This window comes from Pempheris klunzingeri, chromosome 14 (genome assembly GCF_042242105.1).
Source record: "Pempheris klunzingeri isolate RE-2024b chromosome 14, fPemKlu1.hap1, whole genome shotgun sequence".
NCBI classification, from domain to species: domain Eukaryota; kingdom Metazoa; phylum Chordata; class Actinopteri; order Acropomatiformes; family Pempheridae; genus Pempheris; species Pempheris klunzingeri.
The window spans coordinates 10,660,197-10,688,180 of NC_092025.1; the positions used below are offsets into that span (position 1 = coordinate 10,660,197).

Below are 27,984 nucleotides of genomic sequence, written 5' to 3' on the forward strand. Positions count from 1 at the left end.
TGTTTTGGTTTCCTCAGTTTGACAGTTCAGTTTCTCCCTGCGTAACATCTTTCAAATGAACCTGACAGCCATATGGTGACACATCACTTTGCTGCATCTATTATGAAAAGTTCATATAAAATCAACCACCAACGTTTGTTCCCTCTGGGATTGGTTGTCATTCCCATCACCAGACATCTTATTATTCCCGTTATCATTAAGTGCAAACATGTAAAATGACTTCTTAAAAAGCCAGAATACAATAGCTTTTCTTTCATGTGCTTTTCTTTGAAGCCGTGTGACATATTTTCAGGCTACAGTGCAGGTGTTCTGTCAAAAGCAAAAGCAAGAAAGCAGGCTGCATGTGTGCCACACACAGAACTGGATGTGAGCCCTGGTGAGGAGTAGTCATCGTTGACTTGCTAAGTAGACTAAAACACTTAATATATAGCATGATTTCCTGACAGTGACATACCGTATTAGGGGACCAGAAAGGGAGGTCAAACACAAGCACCGTGGTAGTCAAGCTTTTATCTTTTACCAACAAAGAGCGCCACCAGACCAAAAGGATCAAACTGTGGTTTGTCTCAAAGAGATGCAGCTGACTGTATGGACACACACAGAATGAGCCACAATCCTGCAGGGTGAGAGCAAGAAAACAAAATCAGGAGCTGAAATCAGGATTTTCCTGATGAAATTCAACAAAGGAAAATTTACTTTCAGCGCCATGTCATCAGATTTCTATTAGACTCTTTCATCTTTCGCCCATTGCTGTAAATAATAGCCTCCTTTAGTTCACAGCAAGCTTTTACCGTCCACGCAGGCCACCTTTGCAGAGACTGATGTCAGCTCCACCCCAGCCCACGCTGACTGGCACCTACACTATTTCCACAGTGGGCGGGTCCAGGGCCCGTTGGCTTTAGGACCCAGTAGCTCCTCCAGTGAGGCAGGCAGCGGCTCGGCTCTCAGACTGGAAGCAGACAAAGGCGAAGGGAGAGACGGCGTGCCTCTATCCTGCAGCATCGACTCACACATTCACACACACACTCACACACACACACACACTCTCCCCCACGCACACTCCCTTCACTCCGCAAGCAGCGACGCAGGTGAGTCCGCTACTGGGTGGGATTGTCCACAGACTTGAGCCGATTTTAAGGGGAATGAAACTGCTTTTATTCGGAGTGGGCTGGTTGAGATGACATTTAAGGTGTTTTTATGTGGAGGAAATAATTTGAGCTTTTCAGGTGTGCGTTAGAGCAGGTGGATTGTGAATAGGTGAGCGCACACCCAACCCCCTTTTCTCCTTAAGGAGGAAAAAAAAAAAACTTGCATTATATGCCGCCGCTTTTTGCCATGTGGTCACACTCATCCATCATAAATAAGAAGTGTAGTGTCATGAAACTTTTTCTTCCATTTTTGACTGTGGTCTCTGCGTGGTATGATGTTCCTGGATAGAAACTGTGCGCAGATCAGCTTTGGTGAAGATGACTGGAGGAGTCATAATGTGGTGCTGGTTTGTCAGGAGTGTGTAGTCACCGGGGTGTTGAGTGGGTGGCTCAGATAGGAGCACAGAACCAGGCAAAAATATCAATGATAGCGCACAGTGTTGCCGCAGTGCTGCTTAATGCTCAATCTGGCAGAAGGCATGCATGCCTGCAACTGTGATGGTGATTTATATTCAGCTATTGATAAAGGTCTGCAGTGTATCAATCAACCCTAAAGACAAGTGGTCCTGCTGTGCAGCTGGATGTTATATAGTTTCACACTGACAAGCTTTGATGGAGTCCTAGCTGAGAGAAAAATCTGTGCTCTATTATTGTTTCCATTGAGGGGATGTACTTTGTGGACTCATGCTGGAGAATGAGCCGGCTGCTCCTCCAACAAGCAGCAGCAGCAGCAGCAGCAGCAGCAGCAGCGATGGTGATGTCACTCTGAAGGCAGGCACCCTGTTTGAGACAATGGACTGTCCTAGTTGATGCTCCGCTGGGGAAGGGTCACTGCTAGCTCTGCCCATTAGTGCGGCAGATGGGCTTGAAACCTGGCCTTTGTCAGCTGAGGAGCACCCATTCCACAGAGGTCCCACCCCTATCAGCGTGCCTGTCATAAAACCCCAGTCAGCAGCACAGCCAGGGGTGAGCTGGGGATTGGAGGCCCCGCCACATGGATGGGTGGCGGCAGCATGTTTCCTCCTATTCCGTTTTAATGGGCTCTGTTTGTCAATGTGGTCCTCTATGCAGCACTTTGCATTTATGTGCACCATCTAGGGCATTAAAGCATTGAGGACAATGATGGATTATAAATTGTTACAGACTCTGAACAAATGAGCTTCATTAGACATTGTTTCATTCACTGGTTTACATGCGTGTAACAAAAAGGGTGACAGAGGTGCTAGTTGTTTCTGAGGAGATTTTCTGTTGACTTTAATATGTTAAACGTTCATTAGAAGTGAAACTGTGTGATGTTTGAGGTCAGTATCACCATATAAAAATGGTTCGATTTTGAAAGCTAGGCCTGCAACCAACGATTATTTTCTGAATCAGTTAATCTGATGATTTTTTCTGAATCAACCAATTAGTCAGCAGATTATAAGGAAATAGTCTTGTTTTGTCACACCAACAGTCTAAAACCAAAAGATATTCAAGTTTACAATGATATAAAACAGAGAGAGGCAACAAATCCTCATATTGGAGGAGCTGGAACTAGAGAACGGTTGACGTTTTTGCTGGAAAAATGACTAAAACGACTGTTTATTCAAAGACGCAGCGGATCAATCTTCTATCTGTCATCTAATTGATTTATCCACCAACCATTGCAGCCTGTTCAAAGCAGTGAGCAGTGCTCTGGTGATATGCGTATGTCTGACAAAACTCTCGAGATGCATGAAACAAGTTTTGGTTTCAGGACTTTGTAAACCAGTAACTCAATACTGTAAATTCATATTAATATGATCCAATTCCAATCAAAGTTGAAATGATCATTTTGAAATGTTGCCCACCTCTAATCTGAAACCCTTCTCACTGAGGTGCTACAGAAGGGTTTAAAATATAGAAATATTTTCAGTGAAGATGCTCAGCAGTGTTGACAGGTCTTTGTGTCGTTGTGAGGGAAGAAAAAGTGACTTAAGCATCCTAAAATCACAAATAATATTTGTGTCGTTAAGGAGCCTCTCAGAGGTGAGCTGTGTCCAAAGACCAGTGACCTCATAGTCAATATTTTCATATTCTGTAAGGTAATTGTGAAAAAGAACATTATATTATATAGGTTTATACTGTAGGCTTCAAACTGACACAACTTCCTCTTTCATTTGGGTGGGTGTGCGTCAGTGTTCAGTTTGAAAGGTACGGTTCAATGAGTTTCTGTGGCTTTTTAGGACTGAGATGTGGCCATCAGGTGGCAGGTTAACAAGAGGAGACCAGTCTTGACTTAGCAAAGCTGCTCCGGTCTTTGGCCAGTCCATCTCATAGTATAATAAGTGCTTTATTGTTTACTGGCTGAACAGATGCATCGTTTGCATAATTTCCAAAGAAGCAGGAAGAACTGGGTCTCCTGTAACATTCAAATCCCTACTATTTTAGAAGAAAACAGGAAAAAAGGCAGGGTTAACATTTCCTTTTAAATTATGAAAGCTTCAACTGAGCTCCATATCCTGTTGTAATGTTACTTACTGTAACAGTTTAAATATTAAACACTGCTACAAGACTTTGACATCTGGTCTTGTGCACATGGTTTAGATTTAAATTCAAAATAATTTACAGTGGAATACACATACCATGGATGTTAATCTTGTGTGCTCTTGAGTACTTTAATACTATTGATAATGAGGACATACTAATGCATACAGTGTTTCACGAAACTAAAGCCATTTGAATTGAACAGACAGACAACAATATGTATAAATATTACGATTTTGCCACTTTTGCTTTACTAAAAGCCTTTTTATATAGCATATTAGCAGTTGGAAATGTGAACAATAGCAAAGAAACTGATTTCTCCTGTAATGTGACAAAAACAGATCCTGACATGAGTGATATGCCTGCCAGTGTCAACTCACTGAAACATTTGTTGGAGAATATTATGTTTTATCAAAGGATAATTTTAGACCGTTGATCTTTATTTGGCCATGTGACTGTAACTCACCTGGGCCTGTGTGTATGTAGGTGTAGGACAGAAGACGAGACAGAAACATGTTGTGTGTGCACCACCACAACACTTGAGCCACAGCAGAGGAGACGATAATCTTATTTTACTTGCAAAGATATCAGATATCACTTTAATTCACACAGCAGTGCGAGTCCAAGCCATTTATGCTTGTTTCCTGGCAAGTGTTGAATAAACAACAATAAATACACCATCAACATACAGTTTCTTTATAATTTGATTTATTAAAGCCTTATTGTGTTTTGATGATTTGTTTATGATCAAATCTTTGCCAGTGAAAAATCCAATTAACGTATGCTATTTAGTCAGTCAGGTAGCCATCTTAATCCTAATCCGTGTGTAAAATCCTATTTTCACATGCCTAAATCTACACCATTACAATTGCAGACTCTAGCTTTAGGATTATTTAAACATGGCATTGAAAGGATTTATCTTATTCTACATCAGAACTCTTCCCCACTAGTGGTGGAAGGCCAACTGGATCATTTGTAAGGATGAATGTTTAGTGGAGTGTTTCCAGCTATTTTATTAACTAAAGAGTTGAGGAACCATAATATTCAGCATAATAATATTTTAAGGACTAAAGCCCTGTAATGAGGGTCATCTGGATTGAAGCCTACAGCTTTCACAAGCTAAATCATGAACCCACAAACACAATGTTCTTTGATTCTGTGGTCAGGATGTGTTGTCTTTTGACTTCAAAACCAGTACTGTAGTATACAGTAAAACAAGTTGGCACTAAGAATAATTAGTGGTTTCATTCATTGTCCGCCCTTATGCCGATGAAACCGTCATTGCAGGTTTGTAGAATTCACTTCCTGATATCCAGATCACAGACGCTGCTTGTCTGCTCTGCTTTAAAAATAAAATGTCTCAGTGTTTGTACTGAAAACTCATAGTGATTAGTATTGCAACAAGCACATGATGCTGTGTTATTATTTTGCGATTCATCACATGCATTGTTTTTCTTCTGTTTCTAGACTCTCCAGAGCTGGTCATCACCACCACACATCTGCCACAACCATCACAACTGTCAGTCATCATGGAGCTAGATTTTGGACATTTTGACGAGCGAGACAAGTCATCCCGTACCCCGCGGGGCGGGCGCTTGAACGGACTTCCCAGCCCTACCCACAGCGCCCACTGCAGCTTCTACCGCACGCGCACCCTGCAGGCCCTCACCAACGAGAAGAAGGCCAAAAAGGTGCGCTTCTACCGCAATGGAGACCGCTACTTCAAAGGCATCGTGTATGCTGTGGCCAATGACCGATTTCGCACCTTTGACGCACTCCTGGCTGACCTCACACGCTCGCTGTCTGACCACATCAACTTGCCACAGGGCGTCCGCTTCATCTTCACCATTGACGGCTTACGCAAGATCTCAACCATGGAAGAGCTAGAGGAAGGTGAGCATATTTAGTGGGACGCGCCAAATGTTTGTTATATCTGATTTAATGCATCTCAGTTTCGTTGTTTCCCTGTGGTAGGGATATCAAATTGAGACATCATAGGCCACCATGTTACAGATGATCTGCAGTTTAAGTCTGTTTCTGTGCTGAGAAGATTTAGAACCACAACATTTCCAGTTCTGAGATTAGAAGTCTTATCCTGTCGGTCTAGACCCCTGTAATCTCTTCATACGATGTATCAAATTCTAATCTGAAGGGTTACTGTGGGACAGCCAAGTGACATGGTCCACTTCTTCAAACTATTTGCACGTCATACATTCTGTTGGCTGTGATGTTGTTTTAAAAACAGTTTTTCTGATTTTGTCTTTCATGCAAAGAAGTATTTTCTCAGAAAGACCAAACGAATGTTAGTGTTTCTAAAAATGAGAAATCTTCGCTTGTTTGAGCTAAACAACCACATCTACAAAACAACCTGCTACCCACATAAATTGTATTTCATGGGTCTGCTTTCAAAAATGTGTTGAATTTAATGATAAAGCTGAAACCAGGTCTTCCATCTTGGGTTTAACGTGTCTCAGTGGTCTCTGTTTTAGGTTTCAGGCTCTGACAGAGGTTCATACTGAGCTCGTCTGTCTACAGCTCACTGGGATGAATGGTTCATTAACAGACAACATCAGCATTAATGCTCTAATGAAACCTTCAGTCACAATTTTAGAGAGTTTTTATACGTTTTTACTGTCAATTGTCTCCAGCAGCATCGATACCATTTTACTGCACCCTTTTGTATTTTCAGTTACGATGAGCTGATTTCAGCAGTCAAGGTATTTTACACGACGACATATTTCACACTGTTACAGATCCCTCTGTCTGATAGATGGAGTAGTATAAATGATAGACAGCTTCGTGAGCAGCTGCCATGGTGTCTGCTGTAGTCCACATTTGGCATCAGAAGGCTGATCAGAAGTGATTTATGTGCTCGCAGATTCATGTTGTAAAAGTTGCCAAGGATAATTTGGAATCATTTTTCCTAAATGAATGAAAGTCCTTGCTTGGCACCAGACAAGATGCTCCATGCAAGTCGTATTTTGGTGAAACCTTTGCATAGATGTATCTACATAAAGCTTTTATTCAAGTGGATGATGTGGGTGATAAGAAGATACAGTAAAATATTACAAAAGTAAAGGTTTTGTCACAGTGATGCTGAAGCTGTTGGTTGAAGACGACAATATTACTTGAACACTTTTAACTTGGCAAATCATTAATGATCCAACAGCTTTTTCTCAAAATCATTTCAAGGCCCAGTTTAATGATCCAGCGTTGAGTCCTGGTCCACATTATTTTATGAGGTTCCTCTAAAGCAGTGGGAAGAGGTGGACGTGGTGAACTTGAGGTAAAGCTAGGACATAAACTGCAACTTTGTTCAAAATAAGATGATCATCTCGGCTCCTTAAGCTGTTCAGGGAAGATAGCAGTGTATTCCTGTCGGTGCTGTTCTGTGTGTGTGTGAGTGCAGTAAAAAAGGGGCAGCACTGTAAGCACTGTGGGTGGTGGGGGGGCATTTCATTGTGCTTCCTCTTGTGGGATATAATTAATTGCTCAATCTCCTCTGCACTGTGTAATCCTGTTTTGTGCCTTTTGTCTTTGCTGTAATTTCTCCACATTTGGCCTAATCGTTGCCTTCTGGATTCCCCGATTTGTAGAAATCTCTCTCTCTCTCTCTCCATCTCGCACCCCTTGCTGCATTTTTATCTTTACTTTAACTCCCCTCCCTGTCTGAGCAAGAACAGCACAATCTGCCGCAAAGACTGGAGGTCGATAATGGCGATGAAAATGGAGGATTATTTAGAGAATTGAAAGAATGATGGGCCAATTTATGAAAAGTACATTTGCGATGAGGCTTTAGAATATTTTAACTCCCCAACAGATTTTCTTTTTTTTTGGGGGGGGGGGGGGGTGATGGTAAAAAAATGCTCAGTCTATTTATGATTTATAAAGTCCTCCATTCATGTCCAACAAGTAAATTTGATGGCTGTTATAATGAAAAAAAAAAAAAGTCTAACCAAGCCAAAGGAGACAAGCGTTAAAGTCAAAACACAATGAATCTTTAATAAGTGAAGATGTGTCTGTTGTATTGCTATTACTGCCAGTAAGTGCTGTATAGCATGTACTGTTGGACTGATCTGTGCTGTGCTCTCATGAGACAACCTAAAGGTTAAAAGATGTGCAACTGAGTGCGACTGCATAATAATAAAACAGTTTTATTAACATTAACATGAAACTTTCAGCTTGTTTCTAGCCTCAAAAGGATGTTATAGTTAAACCAGGTTTTTTTCAGACATCCAACCCTGAGACACCTGCAGTTCCCTTATGAATGACCTTTGGTTTGTGGTGAACCAAAGATGAAAAACAACATTTGGAAAATTTGGTAGGAACACATCTCCCCAGAAACAGCCTGACTGTGAACAATTTTTAATTCTCAGAACATACAGAAACAAAACTGACACCATCTACAGTATGTGCTGGTTGCTTCGACAAAATGGTTTTCAGTTGTTACAGCAGAGCGAGTGTAGATGAAATCCAAGATGATTTGAGTTCCTGCAGGTTCAAATGTTTCCCAGTGGACTCCTTTGGGACTCTCAGGTGTCAAAGTTAAATAGCTGAGTGTGTGTGTGTGTGTGTTTCAACACACTAACCCAATTTTTCTTTGCCGTCACAGGGGAAAGCTATGTTTGTGCATCAGAGAACTTCTACAAGAAGGTTGACTACACAAAGAATGTCAACCCCAACTGGTCCGTGAATGTAAAGGCCTCAGCGAGCCAGAAGAACATGCAGTCCTTAGCTGCCAAGGCTGCCTGCGAGCCCAGGGAGAGCAAGGACTTTATACGCCCCAAGCTAGTGACGGTGATGCGCAGCGGAGTGAAGCCACGCAAGGCTGTACGTGTCCTGCTCAACAAGAAAACGGCACACTCCTTCGAGCAGGTGCTCACTGACATCACAGAGGCCATTAAACTTGAAAGTGGCGTGGTGAAGAGGATCTACACACTTGACGGCAAGCAGGTATGTCTCGCCTTTAGCCATTGCCGGGTTTACACCATGGTCTCCGGTAACAACACTGGATCACTTGTACTGCTGCAAACCAATATTCAATGAGTCACAATATGCATATGAAAAACTCTAACTTCCTAAAATACAAATGTACCAAGCTGCGAATGGCTTCTTTTGTTGAATGGAGCCCTCTGTTCGGTGAATAACTGGAATAAAGAGATTACAGTGCAGTATGTAAGCAAGCTACTCAATAGGAAAATATGTGCTCAGGATTGAGGACAGTTCATTCATCCACCTACCCACACCCAGGCAGGTGTCAGGATAAAAGGAAAGCAGGAAATGAAATGATTTGCTTAGAAATGTATAAAAAGAACGTTCACATTTCATCTTCTGTGGTCTCATTTAACATTGTGGGTACAGTAGGTAGAGGACAAAATGTCAGTGTCCACTCCCACCAGTTAACAATAACACTGTAGGTCCATGAGAACCTCGAACATGCATGAGAATACCTGAGCACACAATGACCTTCATTGTCTACAGTCTTTATTCAGAATCTCAGTCTGAGGCAGCATATTCTCCTGTCTTGTGGTTCAGGTCATTGGTGTCCTGAGCTTTTGTTGTGGAGTTTTTAGGCCATTGGTATTTCTGTGTTCATCTGTCACTGAAAAGTCCTGGGAAGTTCTGTCTTCCACCCATTATGGTGTTGTACAAAGGGCCAAGCCCTGTATTGTTTTGTTTGATCATTTTGTCCCCATTGCTACTCTTATTTGTGAAGGTGCACACTTGTATTTTAGTAAAACGTTGAGATTGTAGGTTCAGAAAAATCATTCTTACCTCCACTTTTCAATGTAGATAATATCAACTCTGCAGCTTGTAAACTTACTCTTCTCTGGCAACCTGTGATCGTCACAATGAACTGAGCTCAGTGCAGCTCAGAAATGCTTAATGTTGGGTTACTTCTCTTGTGCACGCAAATACTTTGAAGATATGAAAAATCTCATGCACACAGACTGTGCAGTCATTAGAGAGTTCTATAGACACACTGGCACATCTGAATTCTTGGCATGAATTCCCGTTGTGAGACGATTCTTTAGGTCCATGTTGATCGTCAAAACGCAGACATTTCTCGTGTCGTGTAACAGAAGCCACAGAATAAAGGGCAAAGTGTCTTCAGTAACCTTGACTGTTCTCTGGTGCTCAGTTATGGGACCCCTCGGCTGTTGTAGCCAAACAGAATTCAGGGCACTGCGGCGCCCATGAGACCTTGCAGAAAAAAAAAAGTCATTTCCATTGGCTGGCTGTGGCCAGTAAGAATTTGCATTTACATCACATTTGTATTTTATAAAGTATGCCATCAAAGGTAACACAGTGTCTCTTGAATTTAAAAAAATCAAGATTGATTTCATTTCCAGCAAACATTATTGACCTGTTAACATCTAATCTGGGAAAGATGCACATCAGACAAACATTCTTTACTTCACAGGAAATATACATTTGGTTTATGGCTAACTGATTTTATCCTGGGTAGTTAGCAATGCCACTTAGTTTACCTGCTAAATTCAATCATCAGAATATATTTAAGGGCTGCTGTTATACTTGTCTGCATTCATTTCTTGTATAGGCTAGAATCTCCAACAAAAGTGTATCATGAAGATGAGCAGCGTACATACTTTAAAGAAGTTATATGCAGAATGGAATTGGGACAAAGAATTACGAGGCTACATCAAATGATCCATATGAGACACACAATGTGACCACAGCCACCATGCAGGGTCAGAAAAGGTCTGTAAGATGAGCCATCTACTTTATCCTTTTTATGTATTGACATGCGAAATATGAGTGAGCGCTGTGGTACAACAAAGTTTACATGTGGATAGGGCTGCAGTGTCAGAATTTGGTCATGAATATATCTCTGTGCAGTAGGAAGTGACCTTTCGACTGCAAAAAAATTCAACAACGATGTCTTTTCTCTTTGTCTTTTCTGTCTTTCAAAACTCACCTGGAACTGGCTGCATAGATCAAATAGCCGTGCTTCCGAGATTATTGCGAATCACGGTTAATCAGCAGAGGCGGGGATGTGAAGCGAGTGTTAAAGCATGTGTGGTTATGAACACGGACATCTGTTCCTCAGTCCTCTCTTTGATATGGTTAAATGTTTGCTAATTCTCCTGTGGGGACCTTTTTTTTTTTTTTTTTTTTTCCCAGTATCGTTCATTACAGATGGACTGAGGATCGTGGCCTGCTGAGCTCGTTTAGCTGTTGTACTTCTTCGTTTTTTTTTTCTTGTGTATTAATAAGACCTGGATCACATGTGGCTTGGGAGAGGGGAGGTGCGCTGAAATGAAAGATGGGGGAATTTGATGTTAATGCTCTCTCCCAGGGGTGCAGTCTGGATGCCCCAGGTCTTATACTGGTTTTCTGCAGAAACACTTACTGAGATATTTGGATATTATAATCACCTTATGCAGTATAACTTATTTTCATATTTCAGAGCTTTTCTCTGTGGTTGGGCTGTGGTTAGCTTTGGTTCCTCCTCTTGTCCTTGTCTTGCCAACAATGTTTTTGCCATGCATTTTTAATGATGGTGTTTCCACAAATTTAATAGCCATCACATAGTAGCCATCTCAGCCTGAGCATATTGATTCTGTTGTCATCGCTTTAAATATAGATTAATTATTTCATGATAAGTATCCATTTATCTCTGACTCATGCCAAGGACTCCCAGTTTCATTGCGATGCACAGAATTGTGAGGAAATGCTGCACACACTATTGCGGCGTCTTTGTGTGCAGAGGCACACTGCAGCTGCTCTGTGGTGGAGGTGATATGGTAGAAGCAATATTGATGCAGTGCCCGCCCCTCCCTGACTCTGCGCCGATCCTCCTCTTCCCATTCCATTGCGATAGCTGCTGGGACCGGTTGCTAGGAGACCACATCCCAGGCACAAAGAGAGCCCAGCTGGTGTGGACTGGTCTGTCAGATACCACATCCTGTAGTGGGTGTGAGAGTTTAGCATCAATGCAAGCCTTTGGTTTTAAAATCTTGTCATGTTTTACCTGTGTAGTCCATCATACTTTCAGTTCTCACCCAATTATGGAGTGTGTGTGAGTGTGTAGGCCTGTATGGTTTCATAGGATTAGTTTGTGACCGAGATAAAAGGTGATTCAGGTTGTTTTTCTAATATTTTTGAAATGGCTACTGTCCACTCCTGATTTTCCTCTTTTCCTTAGTGCCGTGCAGACTCTAAAGACAGGCTGCCCTCCTCTCTTTGTCAGTGTTGTGAACAAAATCACTCCCATTTTCCCCTCAAATGCTGGTGCTTTTCGCTTCAATCGGTAAGGGTGGGGCCAGTGGATTCAGGAGTCATTTTCCTTTCTTAGAGCAAATTAGGATCATTTTGTTTTTGCTGATGGGTAATAATTATTCCCCGTGCTTTAAAAAAAAAGGGGGGAAAAAAAAGGAAAACTATTTGCCCCCATTGCTTCTAAAGGCTACATTAAATCAGAGGAATTCATTTAATTGCCGGCAGCCATTTTGTATTCATTCCTTTTTGATAGAGGTGTCTGCATAGGAGAATAGTTTTGATTTGCATTTAAGATCCACTGATTCATCTGAATTGCACTTTGGGAAGGTTTTTACCTAATAGATGCCAAATCCAAATTAACACAAGGTACATTGTGTTGCTATGTGCAATTTGTCCTCATGAATGATCTTGACGAGTCTGCAGCATTGCAGAGGGCTCTTTAACGGATTTAAGTGATCATTGTTCTGACCTGGTTTGCAGTTTTCATTTAAATCCTTTTTAAAAAAAAAAAAAATTGATCTGTCAACAATGAGCCACAGAAGAAGAGAAATGGATGCTTCAGGCACAAGGTCACACTGTTATTGTCGGAGAACAAAAGATTCCAGTTTTCTTTAAAAGTTAATAACTCATGGTAAGAAATTATTCACTGAATAGGATATGGATATAGGCATGGATTCAGGGCTTCTTAGCGGCTGAAATACACGTGGTAATAGGGAAGAAAAGCCTGCTTTTCTTTGGTTATCAGTGCTCTTGCAGTCTGCCTGCTCTTTGCCATGCTGCAGAAGCAGTTGTCATGGCAATAAGCTCCGCCGTGATGGATTCAGTTTGTGACAATGGCTGCAATACGCTGAGTGTGCTCTTTACATTGGGTCTTACCTGCTTGCTCTCTGTTCCTCACCCTTTGGCACAGCTCACAGCAGCCACATGTTACTCGTACATGCACGCAACCCCCCCCCGTCACACACACGCACGCACGCACACACACACAGTGTTAAACAGGGGCAGACAAGCAGGCTGACAGAGGGGCGTGGCGCCCATGATGAAGCATCTCGAGCAAGCATAGAAGCCTGTGTGCATCCTCTCTGTGCCTGAATCCCCTCACATACACCTCCCCCAACCCCCACCCCCCACCCCTTCCTGCACAAGCACCACATCAACAAGTGAGCATGACCTGGGGGAGAGAGGAGGAAGCACAATTTAATAATGCTAAGGCCACATCAGTCAGCCAAATGGAAAGCCTGCTTCCTCGGGGTTGGGGAGGGGTGGGGTTAAAACAACATCAGGCACCAGCTGCTCCCCATGACTGTGCAGATATCGCTGCCTAACTGGCTCATCTGTGCTCCAAATGCATCCGGAGCACCTACAGTAGCACTCAGACATTGTGCCAGTGCTCCAAGGTCACAGACAGGTCAGAAAGGCATATCGCAGCAACAATCATCCTTCGAGTAGAAGAAATCTCTGCAAAGCAAATACTGATACTCCAATAGTGTCTTTCTTTATATTTTGATCCGCTGGACTATAATTTAACTATGTAACTATATCCATCAACTGAGCTGTTTACCAAAAGCAGACATCCTGACATTAGGCTATGATTGGTTTTTTATATGTTGTATTGTCTGTGAAATCCTCTGTTTCAAATGGACAAAATGGAGACACTGTGTGCATTTCGGAGGAATATTCCACTCAGTGCAGAGGCGAAGATATTGATCAGGTCTGTGTGCCTACAGTGAAAGACAGTGTGGGAGTTTTCCCATGGGTTGCAAAGCAAGGTCTTACTGATTCTTCAGACTTTTATGTTTTTTATCCTTCACTTTTCTCCCAGCAATACTGCGACTACACATTGAACAAAAACTAATTTGCACACTGTGTGGTATATTTGATCATTTTTTGCTCTTAACCTTTAGTTAAATGCCCTGTCTTCACCCATGTGCTATCCCAGCGTCATCCTCTGCCAATAAAAAAACACAATAAAACAGAAAATGTTGCAGTGTGCACCCTCGCAACACCACTGTCCTAATTTCAAGACGTATTGAATTTGTTTCCAGCTGATTTGTGTGGAGGAAGAAGGTAATCCTCAAACAGATCTCACAATACTCCTCTATGGCATCTTTCAGAGCAAAGCAGATCAGTGTAATCAGTTATATTTGATTCCACTGACTGGCCATTTGCTGACTCATTAACGCAGATGGTAAGCCTCTAATAATGTTCGCCAGATAAGTACTGATTAGATGAGCCACCCAGGTCACGACAGAGAGCCAAAATGGTATAATGCACGATTGAGTAGCTTTACCTCTCCACAGACATCAATTAACATGGCTGTGTGGAGTCAGAGATGAGACAGATAGTGGACCTGGAGAATCATTCATTCATTAAAGCTCAAACTGTGCAGCTGAAAGAATGAGCTGAAGTCAAGACAAGCAGCTGCTTGTAGAAGACAAAGGATGCATGATCTTTGTTTGGAGATATTTCCTGCTGCTTCACACACAAGCTGTGGCAACGAAGTGCTGTTTGACCACCAACTGAGAGATTTGCACATGAAATGATTACCTTCACGAAAATGTTACATTCAGTAAATTGGACAAAACACTGAGTTACTCCTCAGCCCAGATTATAATCACAGTGTTGTTTTCCAAACTGGGATTGTAGTCGGTTGTAGTACACGTTTTCTCAATGAAATATTACCTCTTTGCAAACAGTTATAATATTTTTTTTTTAATAACATGCATGTTTTATAATATTGGAGAAAATTTGTATCCTAACGCATTTAATATATTAACTTCTATAGAGGTGATGGTGTATGTTGTGGTGTCTCATAACTTGTTACCTAGTGTTTTGAATCTCATCAAAGATAAACATTACATCTGACATCTTCTGAACACTGAAATGTTCTTAAAACTGTTCAGTAAAAGAAAATGTAGAACTTGTACTAACTTGTAGCCCACTGTCCTCTCACCAGGAGGTTCAGTTTGACGGACAGCTCACTTTCCGCATTTACCACTTGACTACTTTGACCTACCTACTGTTGGCCATAGTTGGGCTGAAGGAACTCTGAATAATTCAGTTGTTGTAGTTGGTTGTTCCCTGCGTATCTGCTGGTGGTGTCGGTGGTTTTTGGGGGGTCATGTGGTCCTGACAGCTGGTGAGGCAGAGATTAGGGATGGACTTGGTGAGACAGAGGGTGGTGGGCACCTGGAGTCTGGAAGGAGCCAGTTTTTCAAATGAAACCCTCCTTCCTTTAAAAAAAAAAATAAATAAAATAAATTCATAAGTTAATGCATTAAAAAATAAATAAACTCAGCATGATAAATATACACAGAGATATAAATATGTACAGTGTGTGCATTTAATGTGCAACATGTAAATGTGCAATATGACAATGCTTTTGATCATCTGTAAGTTGAATGTCATGCAGTCGTCGTCCTAGATTCTGTTGCCAGGTGGGTCTGGTTGATGCAACTGACTGACCTTTTCGAATTGAGAGAGGATGCTTCTTAACCTATATCCAAATGTTCCCAAGCCGGCCTGCCCTTTTCCTCACTGCAGCCAAGTTTCAGAGGGACTCTGACATTTTGAATGTGATTTGATCTCAAGCAAAGTGGAGCAGATTTCCACAACATTTCTATCAACTGTTGTCAGATGACAGAGCAAACTTCATTGAGGGTTACAGAAACTATTAACCCACGATAGGCCTCCCATGTGAGAGGAAAAAACAAATGCCTGATAATTATGTTATTACTCAGGTTGTGCACATCCTCGCCAGGTTTGGGTAAGTGTCTGTGGGACATTTGATACACACCGAACATCAATTATTTGTGAGCCTAATGATGCAAAGAGGAGTGGTCAAAGATCTGCACTTTACTGTACTGATAATGTGGATTTTAAGTGATACCTATAGGGAATAGGATTAGTAGGATTGCTTAGAAGGATTCAATGTTTTTGCTAAGGACTCTTAGAAGGATGAGTGCTTTCTGAAACAAAACAGGATTAAATCTGTTATCTCAGTTGTATCTTTGTAGTGTGTCACCCATTTTTTTGGTGTGGAAGCCAGGCAGCCAGAGACACCAAACCCATGGTGTCATTTACTGTGTGAGCTACTTTTCTCCTGTTTCAGTCCCAGTTATGAGAGGGAGAGAAAGAGTATGGGTTTGAAAGCCAACACTGAGCCAAGTACCTCAGCAAAAATCCGATTTTCAATCGTTTTTATTGTTTAAACTGATGCAGCATCTTTTGTTTTGAGGTTTTTATACTTAATTCCCTCTTATGTTGGTCAAGAAATAAACTTGTGCTTCCTGTTAGGCAATCAGAAACCCGCTGAGAGGACCGAGTCTTCATTTCCAGTGGAGATTCCGTTAAGAGAGATTAAAGTAGCAGTCTGTGGGATAAACACTTTATCCCTTTAATCATCTCTGTACTTAAAGCTATTAAAACATGGACTAGCCTCGACCCTCCCATCCCATTCAAACCCATTTTCATCTCCTCTCCTCCACCCGCTGGCCGTAGGGGGAGAAGAGCGGTGCTTCCATCTTATGATTAACTGTCAGGTGCCCTTGTTGTCACACAACACTTTACCCTAATGAAAGTAACATGTATCTGATCTCTTGATAACGAACACAGAGGAAACCCAAATTTGCAGCCAGTAAATTAGTCCTGGCTGAAAAACCAATTAGACTTTGATCCCTGGAGTCAAAGCGCCATCTCCGTACCTCAGCACCGTTCTGCCACAGCTCTGTATCCAGGGAATCTTGTGGGACACAGAGAGGGTACAGCTGTTGGATGCCTCGCCAGCGAGTCACCACCACACACTTTTAACTTGTCTAGCAGGATAGGGAATCAAGATGGCAGCTGCTGGGGTGGGGTGTTCCCAAATTATCTGCTGCTCATAGTTTGGATGTGTATCACAAAGGAAACCATGATGCATCTTGGCTATCCTGGCAAACTTCCCAGCACAGGCTAATCTTTCAGGCCGTCGACCACTCAGAGACCAGCAGTGAGTCTCGAGTCCATGAGTCTTGTGTTTTTATAAAACTGGTCCCAAAATTATCCCTGTGAATGAAGACAGTGAGTCGTCTGTAAGTGCAATTAATTCATATGTCTTGATCCAGTCATTCATTTGAACTGGTGTTGAAAAGCAAAACTGGAAATGAGACTTAGATGCTTTGTAGCGAATCTCATCTGCACCAGGAAAAAAACAAGTTGGGGGAAGCACAGCTTTTAGCTTGAATGGCTTTAATAGGCGTGCCTGAGCTGGTAAGAGGGCCTGTATAATGAAGAGCAGAGCAGAGGAGAAGGTGTGGCTCAGAGACATCTGTCCTCTATGGCCATATTGTGTCAACAGCTGTTATAGAGTGAAAAGACCCCAGGGACGGAAGCAGAATCATTTACAGCAAAGGTGTAACATTATACTCTCTGTTTGGGCTTTTTTTCCTTCTGTGTGTGTTTTGTTAAATGCACCTACTGCTGCTAAAGGCATATTAATTTGACAAGTAAAACACAAAAGCGGCCTACTACTACCTGAGGATGACTAAATCCGTTGGCTGGCAGACAGGGAAGACCTTACTTTTACTCCAGGAATTCATCCATATAAAGCTGCGTGTTTACAGAGTTCATCATCACATCATCCACTGTGCTTCCTCTAAACAGCTATCGGCAACGCTTCATCATGCCGCCATCAATGCCTGTATGGATTACATTTTCTAATTAGTCCTGAATCAGCATTGCAAATGCATTTTATTAGATTAGGGAAAATGAGAACACAAATCTAATCACATGAATACGAACAGATAATAATCTCTTGGCGTTTGTCTGGCCGTGAGTTCTGTAACTCCATCAGAATGTACTGTAAAGGTATGGCAATGTCGATCTGTCAGTCAGTTCACCACTTCTTTCTAGGCTGAAATATCTCAACAATTATTGGATGCATTGCCATGACAGTTTTTACAGACATTCAAGGATGAACTCCAGTGACTTTGGTGATCGCCTGACTTCATTGAGCACCACCATGAGGTTCATAGTTGTGGTTTTTAGTGAAATACCTTGCTGTGGTTTACATGAAATTTAGTACACATTCCTATCCCCCTCAGGATAACTTGTAGTAACTTTGATGACCCCTGAATTTCCATCTAGTGCTTTCATCAGGCCAAAATATGATTTTGTCCACTGGTTCAGGATTTAAATGCTTTCAAAACTAATGATGTCCCATTAGCCGTACTTGGTTTATTGCCATTTAGCAAATCTTAACATGCTAACACACAAAATAAGATGGTGAATATCAACATGGTAAACATTATACTTGCGTAGCATCAACATGTTAGAGTAGTCATTGTGAGCATGCTGTTAGCATTTAGCCCTGCTGCCGTACAGCCTCACAGAGCCCCTTGCATGACTGCAGACTTTTAGTCTTGTCATGACTCCAGTTGATGCATTGATGCCAGATTATTAAGAGTCTTTTGGCTTCACAGGTTACCTGCCTCCAAGATTTCTTTGGTGATGACGACGTCTTCATTGCATGTGGACCAGAGAAGTTCCGCTATGCCCAGGACGACTTCTCTCTGGATGATAATGGTGAGTGTGAGCCAGCTGTATTTTACATCATACTATACAGTAAGTACTGTGGAGGCCAGTAGCTGGATATTTACTGTACACACATTATTATTTGGATATTATTTTGTCAGACATGGCGGTGAATAGTTTATGAGCTTTCTGCAATATTGTTGTGAAACCATTTTACAATAATACTGCAGTGAATCTCCTTTGCATTTTCACAAGTAGAATAAAGGTTTCACAAATCTCGCTCTTTAAGAGTCTCTGGCTTCTCTGGTATTTGACCAGTCAAGCCAAGTATAGCGGCTTTTGATCTGGACCTAGTTCAGTGTGATCTACATGTGTGGAAAAAGGCAGTAAAATCTACCTTTTTGTGCATTTTTAGGCATTTCCACAAAAAGTAAAAATAAAAAAAGTAAAATAAAGGTTTCCCAAATTTTAAAGTGGGTTTCAGGCAGCATTAAGGCTTTACCTAAAATATCTAGCATGCTTCTTCACAACAGTAAGATATAGGTTCAGTAATTTAAGCTAACTTCAGCATTGTGGGAAACTTACAGTGTGAACTATAATCATACTATATGAACTATAATAATCATGCACCAATATCGACCTACAGACAATAAAACATTAGAGCTGTGAAAAGGTTCATGAAACATATACAGTACATGTAACTGACGCCCACAAGCTTGGCCATATACGTTAAAACACACTTTGCAGGGCTTTTGCACTGTTTATGTCTGTAAATATGTCTATTAAACACAATTTATAACAGCAGGGAGTAGAAGGCATCAGTGGAATTTATGTTTTGCACTTATTATTTTAAGAATTGGATTTAAATGAATGCAGTCACAGAGGGTTAGTTTTCCCAATATTGTGGAGTCTCACTTTATTACAGAGATTCCCATCTTGTTAGTAAACATATTATTGTGAGATAGACCTGATGATTACATTTTTGGAAATAGAGATGTGAGGGGGAAAAAAAAAAAAAAAAGGAAACTGGTCCTAGTTATTGCGTTGTCATTTTATATACCAACGTTTAAGGGATTGTGTGGCTTTTCTTTTCTTTTTTTTTAATATTGAGGAGAAAAAAAAATGTATGTTTGAGGGAGGCCAAGACAGAGAGAGCCGAAGAGAGAAGTATGTTATCTGCTGCTGGCAGCAGGGATGGGAAAAGAGAATAAGAAGAGCCATTAATCTGTCCGGTGACAGGTTTAGGCCAGCTGATCTGTTGGTGCTGATACTGCTGACGAGCGGAGGGAAGAAAATGTAAAACCAGTCCTCTCACAGTGTCTCTCTGCTCCCCACAGACCTGAAAACCCTATTTTTAACAACCCACTTCCACTAGGTGGAAGTGGGTTTCCTCTTGGAAACATTCAGTATCTTATAAATGTCTTTTAATCTTGAGGCAGCACTGATTCAGGGCTGATTTGTCATTATATTTCCCTCATCCCCTCTCTTTCCCTCGATTCCTTGTCAGATATTGGCAGGATGGAGATGCCAGTTCATTTATAATGATCTGGGTCCTTTCCTTTCAGCATACTCCCCCCATGGAACCAAAGCTAAATTGTTTCATTCAGCCCATAATAACCTGCAGGGCATAATAAGTACGATTGCTGAGAGTCTGGGGCATCCAGACATCGCCGAGTTAGCCTCAGTGGAGCAGGGGAGAAGAGAGCCCTGTCTGTGATATATCACATGGACATTATACAGTATGACAACACACAGATCACTCTGGATGAGTTATGGTCAAACCCTCATGTTTTTTTTTTAAAGCAATTTCCCCTCCAAAGATGACTGATAATAGTTACCTTTGATGCATTTTCAAGGAGTTTCAAGGGGAAGATTCTATATATACAACAATCAGAAAGACATAAGCCATGAAATCTCTCTTCTATGCTTTTGTCTGGACTGGAGTTTCTTCTTCTGCTCACACAGTTACTGCTTTTAGCATTGGTTTTTGGCAGAATTACCGTATAAATCCCTTGTGTTTATTTTTCACTCTCCTTATGCTAAATACAAGACGATCAGAGGGACTTGCAGACAGAATGGAGCTCATGAGTACCTGCAGCTCCGTTTATCAGTTTACACTGAGAGGGAATCTGTCCAGATAGACTCGGGGGCTATTTGGAGACCACTGAGCAGAGCAGACAAGCTGCCAGTCTGAAGCATTGTCAAAGGCACGGTGGCACACCTTGCAAACAATAGCACATACATGCATGTCTCTATCCAGAAGTGTGTGAAGGTTAAGAGAGAGAAGACAGACATGGTGCGATCCCAGGAGACGGAGGGAGGACAGATAGTATAATTAGCATCAAAAGTGGAGGAGAGGAAGGAGGGGGAGGAAAGAGAGAGCCTGACAGTACAAACAGAGGGGAAGATGCAGAGGGAGGGGTAGCGATGTCTGTTGTCTGTCTACCCTGATTAATACAGTGACCCAGAATATACTGCATCCATTTCTAAATGATTTGTATATGTGATCACTGCTATACTTTCACATGAATTTACATGTAATATACCATTCTTGAATGATAGTCGGTAAACTCAGGACTATAAAGATAATCAAACTCTCAATAATTAGGGCTCAGTTTGTGTGGTGTTGAGGTTCAATTGATAGCAATACATTTAAATGAAGTCTAGACCCTGCTAACCTGCTGCTAATTGTCTTGCTTCTGCAAGTTTGACACTGATGTACACAAAAATAAAACAAAGGTCGTCAATAAAGTCCATTCTAGTTGACACTTCTGTGCACAATTTGGCTTTCATTGATCACTAAGAGTCTGGTGTGAATTTCTTGACAGAAGAGACGTGGTCACGTTCTGCACAGAACGGTTTCCTCATTCGTGTTGCATTTTATGCTACTTTATTCCTGCTTTGTCTCTGTAACATGGAGCCCAAACAAAACTAGGTGCGTTTGCATTGTATGTTGTGTTGCGTTGAATTAAAATATTAGGGAAAAAGAGAAACATCATAATAAAGTTATTGGGCAGTTAAAGCTATATATCATTTAGAACAATAATTTGCAAACTTAAGTGAATGGATACAAAAATAACACAATTGTGTGAGAAATTAAATTGAACTTGGTATCAGAGCAGCTACGTTGCTGGCTTATCAAAACCACACATGTTCTTGGGCATTAAACCTGTGATGAACACATGCAGCTCCCTATTTTCAATCTGGAAAAAGTGAGGATTTCTTTGTGCTTCTTTCCACAGAATGCAGGGTGATGAAGGGACCCAACAAAGCTCAACGTGGTATAAAGAGTCCTGGTCCGATCAAGCGCAGCAAGTCTCCTGCTGAATCGAGTGAGCCCATTATTGTTTCACCTACACTGTAGTGCTACCTGTTACAAGTACAGCACAACACTGACCTCACCTTGTGCTATAAATCAAAACAAAGAGAGCTGGTGGAAGATAAAACCAGGCCATGGAATGTGAAATATGACAGCACAGTGATATAGTGATCAGCTCTTGGGGTTGTGTTGTAGGATGCTAAGTCTTAACCAGATTTAGTGGTTCTAGTCCGTAGCTGACCTCCACCTTTGACCTTTCGCTGAAGGGAATGGCGAGCATAAAGACGGATTTCACCTCTTGGATCAATAGTCTATGATAGAAGATGGCTAAACACATACATCAATACATACAGTATCAATCTTTCAGAGATTGATACTGTATGTACATTTCAGAGATGCTAATAAGAGAGAATTTCTTTTTCAAATTTTTTTGTTTGACTATAATCGGCGTTTTGCTGTCTGGAAGTAGACAAAAAGCACAAAAGGAGTTAAAATCCTGGTTCCTCTCTGTGTCTGGTTGTGCTTTGAGAACTGGAGTCCAAACGACATCAGCTCCTCAAAGTAATGGTAATCTCACTACAATAAAAACCCTCTAATACTTGAGATTGGGGACAGTAAAAACCCAGTTTTTGTTTATTATCTTAGTCTTTAAGTATAATAAAGCAGCCTTTGTTGCACTAAAGATGAGGGTTCATATGATGTTGCCAGTGCAGATTCCCTTAAAAAATCATGAATAAAACATGAAAAGTAAACAAAGACAGTGTAAACAGCTCTCAGCTGTTTGTTTGACAATCAGGCTTTTTAACATTTAATAATATCCAGGAGGCTATAGAACATAATAGAGAGACTGGTGCCTGCCCATGCTTGCATCTCTTATGTTAACAACAGATTTTAACGCTGGTAAACAGTGCTATACCTGTTTACTGCAGTGCTGTTTATGAGCCAGTGTAGTTGGCTGGACAGTTGGTGCCATGAAATATGTTTGGCTGCAGTCATGACAGAAAAAGCTGTATTCTTTTATAACTTTCACACAGACTATGAACAATGTGGGGGGGGGGGGGGGGGGGGGGGAATGCTCAAAAATATGGAATCAGATTTTTTTTTTCTTCTCACATTTCACATAACAGGTTCAAATTATGCAAGCCTTACATTATTTATTTAGTAAAACTGTATTAGTTCTTCCATCGGTTCTTGCTGGTAAAGTCTGTTGAAGTAGGAGTAAGACAGTGGAAAGACGGAGAAGGTCAGTTATTAAATCCCCTGTAGGATGACTGTGTAGTGTGGTAGCAGCAGGTAGTCCACAGTTCATGTTTCACGCCACGTTATGTAGTAAGAGGTGGGGGGGGGGCATTGGGGTCTCCAGCCCTGCAGGGTTCCCTCAGTCCTTCAGCAGTGCTGAATATTTTATTGATCACTGATGGGGGATGCCTGGCCTTTAAGGCAGCAGATGGCTGGCCAACATGCTGGGGAGGCAATAGACTATTGAGCGTTAACCACCTCTGTAATACCTGAGAGGTCAGCAGGGTGATAATAGGGTCGCAGCAGACTGAATGTATGTGACTTGCCGATCTTAGCCGGGATTATTGCTTGTAAATAAAGCTGATGGGTTGTGAGGATTGGGTATGGATGCTTACTTTTTCCAAAGGACATATGTTAAACCTCTCATGCTCCATGTCTATTGCTGTAAGTGTGTGTGTGAGGCTGAGTTAAATCTTTTCAGCTTAACATACAAATTAAAAGCCGTAAAAGAAATATACCCTAACCATATAAAGCCAAATATATTGATCCATTTAATGCATGTTCCAGTTTAAACATTGTGAATTTAAAGGGTCGCCTCCACAGAACCTGCACAGAAGTGATTATCTCCCTTTATATTGGGATCAGATATCTGGACAGATGAACTTTATATGATTTGAAATTGAAGCTGAAGCACATCGCTGTGAAACTATCTTGCCATCTGTCACGATGTAATGACATAATTGTCTAAAATACAGTATATGTCTAATTTACAGAGCAGTTAACTTGCTTACCAGAACTTTCTTCAGTCTCTGGCATCTAAAACACAACTTGTATTCGGGGGCACTGGGTTCAATGAGTTGAATGCATTCAAAGTGTGTTTGGCATGGTCCTGGGACAGAAGCCCACAATGAAACACAATGATCTTCAATTAAACATCATCACACTGCATTGAGTTTAGTACAGAGATTGAATAAGCCTCTCAAATCTAGAAATCTAGTGGCAGAACCTGGTCAGTTTAGGAAACTTTGCTGCATATAGAGAAAAGGTTACTCTGCCTCTGCTGCAGCTGAGTGTTTGGTCTCTAAATAAAACAGCTGCACTCTCTGTTCAGTATGTGCGGGAGAGCTGCTCATGTTTAGATACACCGATGTTAAGATCCCAAGATAGCAGGACTTGCGATTTCAGGTTTGTCCTTTTAAAGTGTTCAAGCAGCTTGTTAAGTCTACATTTGTAAGTCTGTTTATCTGGCCGAGTAGTTAAATGAAGCCAGCGGCATTAAGTTGGTTAACAATGAAGCTTTATTCGCGTTGTGTTTTCAGCGCTCATTGGCTCAAATTTACACTGGCCATCTGGCTCATAGTCTTCAGAATTCTTTTCATCTCTTATAGACAAAAACTCTTTTAAACCACTTAACACAGAGAACTACATCACATCGCGCAGCTCCGAGATATAAACACAATGTTCCACACAGAGGGAATCCTAGCAACAGGGCAGGACGCAGAGTGAGTGAATAAAATGTCATCTAACAAACAGAGAGCTTGTCAGCCACCTAAACCTGGACCAACAGCGTCCCTCTGCACTGTAGCCAAATGAGGCCACAGTTCAGGAATGACTTTTCTCCAGAGCCAAGCAAAGAGGTTCAGGCCTCTGTTGCACACTTTCTAATCCACACTACTGTTTACCTCTTTTTTTTTTTTTTCTCCTCACGCCCTCCCTCTTTCCCTCTCTTCTCTGCTCTGTGGGCTCTCTCAGCCAACGGGACAGGCTCCAGCAGCCAGCTCTCCACCCCGATTTCCAAGCATTCCCCCACCTCCACCCCCAACAGTCCAGGCCTCAACAACAAGCAGAAGGTACCCGGACCTCTCTCCTCTCCTCTCCTGACCTGTCATCTTTTCACCCTTTTGTGTCCAAATCCATCATTTCCACGCTCCCAACTGTGAATCGCCGATGACGTTGTTGCTCCTCTGTGTTCGCAGGATCTCTACCTGCCCTTATCTCTGGATGATGATGACTCTCTCGGCGAATCGATGTAGACTGTCCTCCTGCAGCCTGCCTCCTTTTTTGGCCTGAAACACAGAAGTTTTTATACCTCTGCTGCTTTCCACCTTCACTCACAGTGCCACCAGTTGTCTAGGAGAACCACTCTTTGTCTCTTTTTAAGGCCTTAGCCACCAGGGCTATGACACCATTTGCTGCTTGAGAATAACACAAACACAAACCTTTTTTTAAAAGCCTGTTTCGACCATGTTGCAACAATCAGCTCACCAATGTTCAGATATATGTTTCTAGGTGGAGGTTAGCCACTATTTCTCAAAAGGGCACACAGATCACTGACCAGCAGATTTCACGGTGTAACAAAAAATCACTTTGGTCACAAACATTTTGTTGAAGGATGCACTCTAACTTTAACATTTCAGTCACAAAATTCCAAGCAGCAAATGGATATTTTTAGGGGTGTTAGTCAAAGCTGACTCAACTTTTGTATCACTTGTATTTGTGACGTTCCTCCGTGTCCTCCTGTCCTTCTGCCCTACGGTTAAAGGTGTGAAAGGTAATGGTTCCTTGTCCGAGGAAATCTGCTCAGCCAGATGAAGTCCTTCTAACCCACTGTAAATACTGTGTATAGCTATCCATCATAACATCTCTGCCCAGTGTCCATTGCTGTGCTTCCATAACGTCACTATAACGTCTGTCTAACATTTGCTCAACATGATACAGGGTATGGTCAAAGTAAAGGCAGAACCAATATGAAGTCCCACCACAGAGGGTGAGGATGTGTGGGATGCGGCTTCCAACTGCGGAGGATTATTGGTCAGAACGCCTCCTCAGTGACAATTCATGTTCCCAGGGATAATAAAACTTATGTATAAAATGTCAGTTTCAAACCACCATAACCACAGAGGCCTCAAAATCCTTATGTTGGCAATAATTGGCGTCCATCTTGTCTAATCCACGACAAGGAAGGAACTAAGAGAAAGCATCCCACATAGCCCTCAGTGAATCTTTATGCTGGTGTTTCCTCTGTTTTGACTCGCTACATAGACAGTAGGCTATACATGGTATATACCCTCTGTGTTTTAGATTTTCACAAATTGCAGTGCATGATATTGATGAATGATTATGAAACTTTGGGCATGTAAAGAGCTGATTTGAGGGACCTAATGGTGCATAAAAACAACCAAAGGAAAAATTATTAGGCCCTTTTTTTTTTTTTTTTTTTTTAAAAAAAAAAAAAGAAAAAGCAAACACACATTCAGTGTACAGTTTTTATTGACCATGTCTAAATACTTCCCTTTTAGGCCAGTTTATCACCACATCTCCATCCACCACAGCTAGTGGTGACATTTTATCTACAATGTGTGAAATTCAAAAATAAATCAATAGTGGTCTCAAAGCCAAAGTATGATTTTTAGACGAAGAACTATAGCGGTTGGGAAAATATGTCACTTTATTAGTTGTAAAATTCTTTAAATATTCCGGAGGAAACACACCTGGAGATTATATGCATGTTACTTTTAAAACATCAAAATAACGTCAAGATGATGAAATCACGCTCATCTGAGGCAATTAGAGTTTTATCAGGGCGCTAAACCGTTGTGCGATTTCTCCTGTTTTGCATGGCTCAGCATAGTTCTAAGATAACAAGGGGGGGGGGAGAAAACGTAACAGTTGCCTAAATCTATGTGTGGGTTTTAAATTTTTTATAAAGTTTATTAATTTATATCAAAGGTACTTGTCTGGGATTTTTTTTTCTAGTTTTTACTTGCTCAAATGAGCTCTAAACACTTTTTTCAAGCCTCTGTGTGCAACTTTCTATGGCCATATTTCTTTTTTCTATTGTCACGATTTGCATCGTGCATCTTTGGGAATCCACTGCAAAGAGTTTTCTCAGATTTCTGCAGGGAATCAAGCCTGAGAATTGCTAAATTCGGACGACATCGAAGCACAAAGCAGGGAGCTACTTATTCATCATCTGACAGCAACAGACACTTTACCGTCTCCTTGCCAGCATTACAATGCGTGCCCACAATTAATTTCTCAATATATTGAAAGAAAAATGCTGCACATGTAGCTTCCTTTAGATTAATATCTATGCATTTGGTTTCAAGAATAGTTTAAAAAATCTATTTTTCTTTTCTGCAGGAATGGCCTTTTTATACCCAATAATTTAATGAGAAATGAACTAAAACTTAACATGTCCATGCAGTTATTCCATTGTGATGATGTGACAGTCTGAAAGTTGTATGTTTTTGGAGTGATCTGGTGCCCGCACTCTGGATAGGCTTTTAATAGCTGTTTTCATTAGCCACTTAATGCTCAAGACGAACCATCAAACCACCAAACTATCTGGTGCTGAAACTACACCTTTCTCCTGCAGGGAGTGCTGCCGAAACAGCACAATAGCTAATAATATCGGCTAATCCAACAGCAGGGACACCTCACTTTACCCACCATTTTGTACAAAAATCCCATTTGTTGTCATTTTTCTCAAACATCGGTTCTGTATAACCTTACATGCTAATAATGTTCTTGTTTCCTTGATTTTTCTACAGCTTATTACAGCGCTACAGCATATGAAACATTAACAGAAAACGTTGATTGTCTTGTGTTAACCGGCCCGCCACCATGAAAGATGGATGGTGTGAATTCATCACCTACAATGGTGCCTTTTGTTTTTTTTTTAGATTGCCGTCTTTTGATAAAAAATGAAATGGGACATTGAAGGCTTGTTCTTTTGTTAACAGCTGTTTGTAAAACATTTTTAAACGTCTTGAATGAGGAGGCCTCCCAACACGCTTTGTTTTGTAGAGTAACGGGACACTTTATCATGGTGTAAATACGCTCCCTTCCTGTGCTCTTTCATATGTATGCCTTTCTGATCGAATGAATGAATTTTTTTTCTTGGAAATTTACAATGTCCTTTTTAGTGGTATTTTGCAATGTCACAGTGGCTTGTTTCAGTGCTTCATTCAATGTATTAACCGGTATCCTTTTGCTATTAAAACAGTTGTATTTCAC

At 41.3% G+C, this 27,984-nt stretch overlaps 2 protein-coding genes across 2 annotated transcripts in view; both read left to right on the forward strand.

Annotated features, from left to right (window-relative positions):
- Positions 1-27,984, forward strand: part of il13ra2 (interleukin 13 receptor, alpha 2) — a 310,420-nt gene that overhangs the window by 32,147 nt on the left and 250,289 nt on the right. The gene's annotated exons all lie outside the window — the stretch shown is intronic.
- Positions 956-27,983, forward strand: LOC139212830 (neuronal migration protein doublecortin-like). The gene is made up of 7 exons (XM_070843372.1): positions 956-1,088; positions 5,121-5,546; positions 8,266-8,606; positions 18,356-18,458; positions 21,650-21,739; positions 24,718-24,815; positions 24,942-27,983. The coding sequence occupies exons 2-7, from the start codon at positions 5,183-5,185 to the stop codon at positions 24,996-24,998; spliced, it is 1,053 nt and encodes a 350-aa protein (XP_070699473.1). The 5' UTR covers positions 956-1,088; positions 5,121-5,182; the 3' UTR covers positions 24,999-27,983.

Coding starts and splice junctions, on each gene's coding strand:
- LOC139212830 (XM_070843372.1), top strand. CDS start 5,183: ATGGAGCTAGATTTTGGACATTTTGACGAGCGAGACAAGTCATCCCGT. Junction 5,547..8,265: donor CATGGAAGAGCTAGAGGAAG/GTGAGCATATTT, acceptor TTGCCGTCACAG/GGGAAAGCTATGTTTGTGCA. Junction 21,740..24,717: donor CAAGTCTCCTGCTGAATCGA/GTGAGCCCATTA, acceptor GGGCTCTCTCAG/CCAACGGGACAGGCTCCAGC.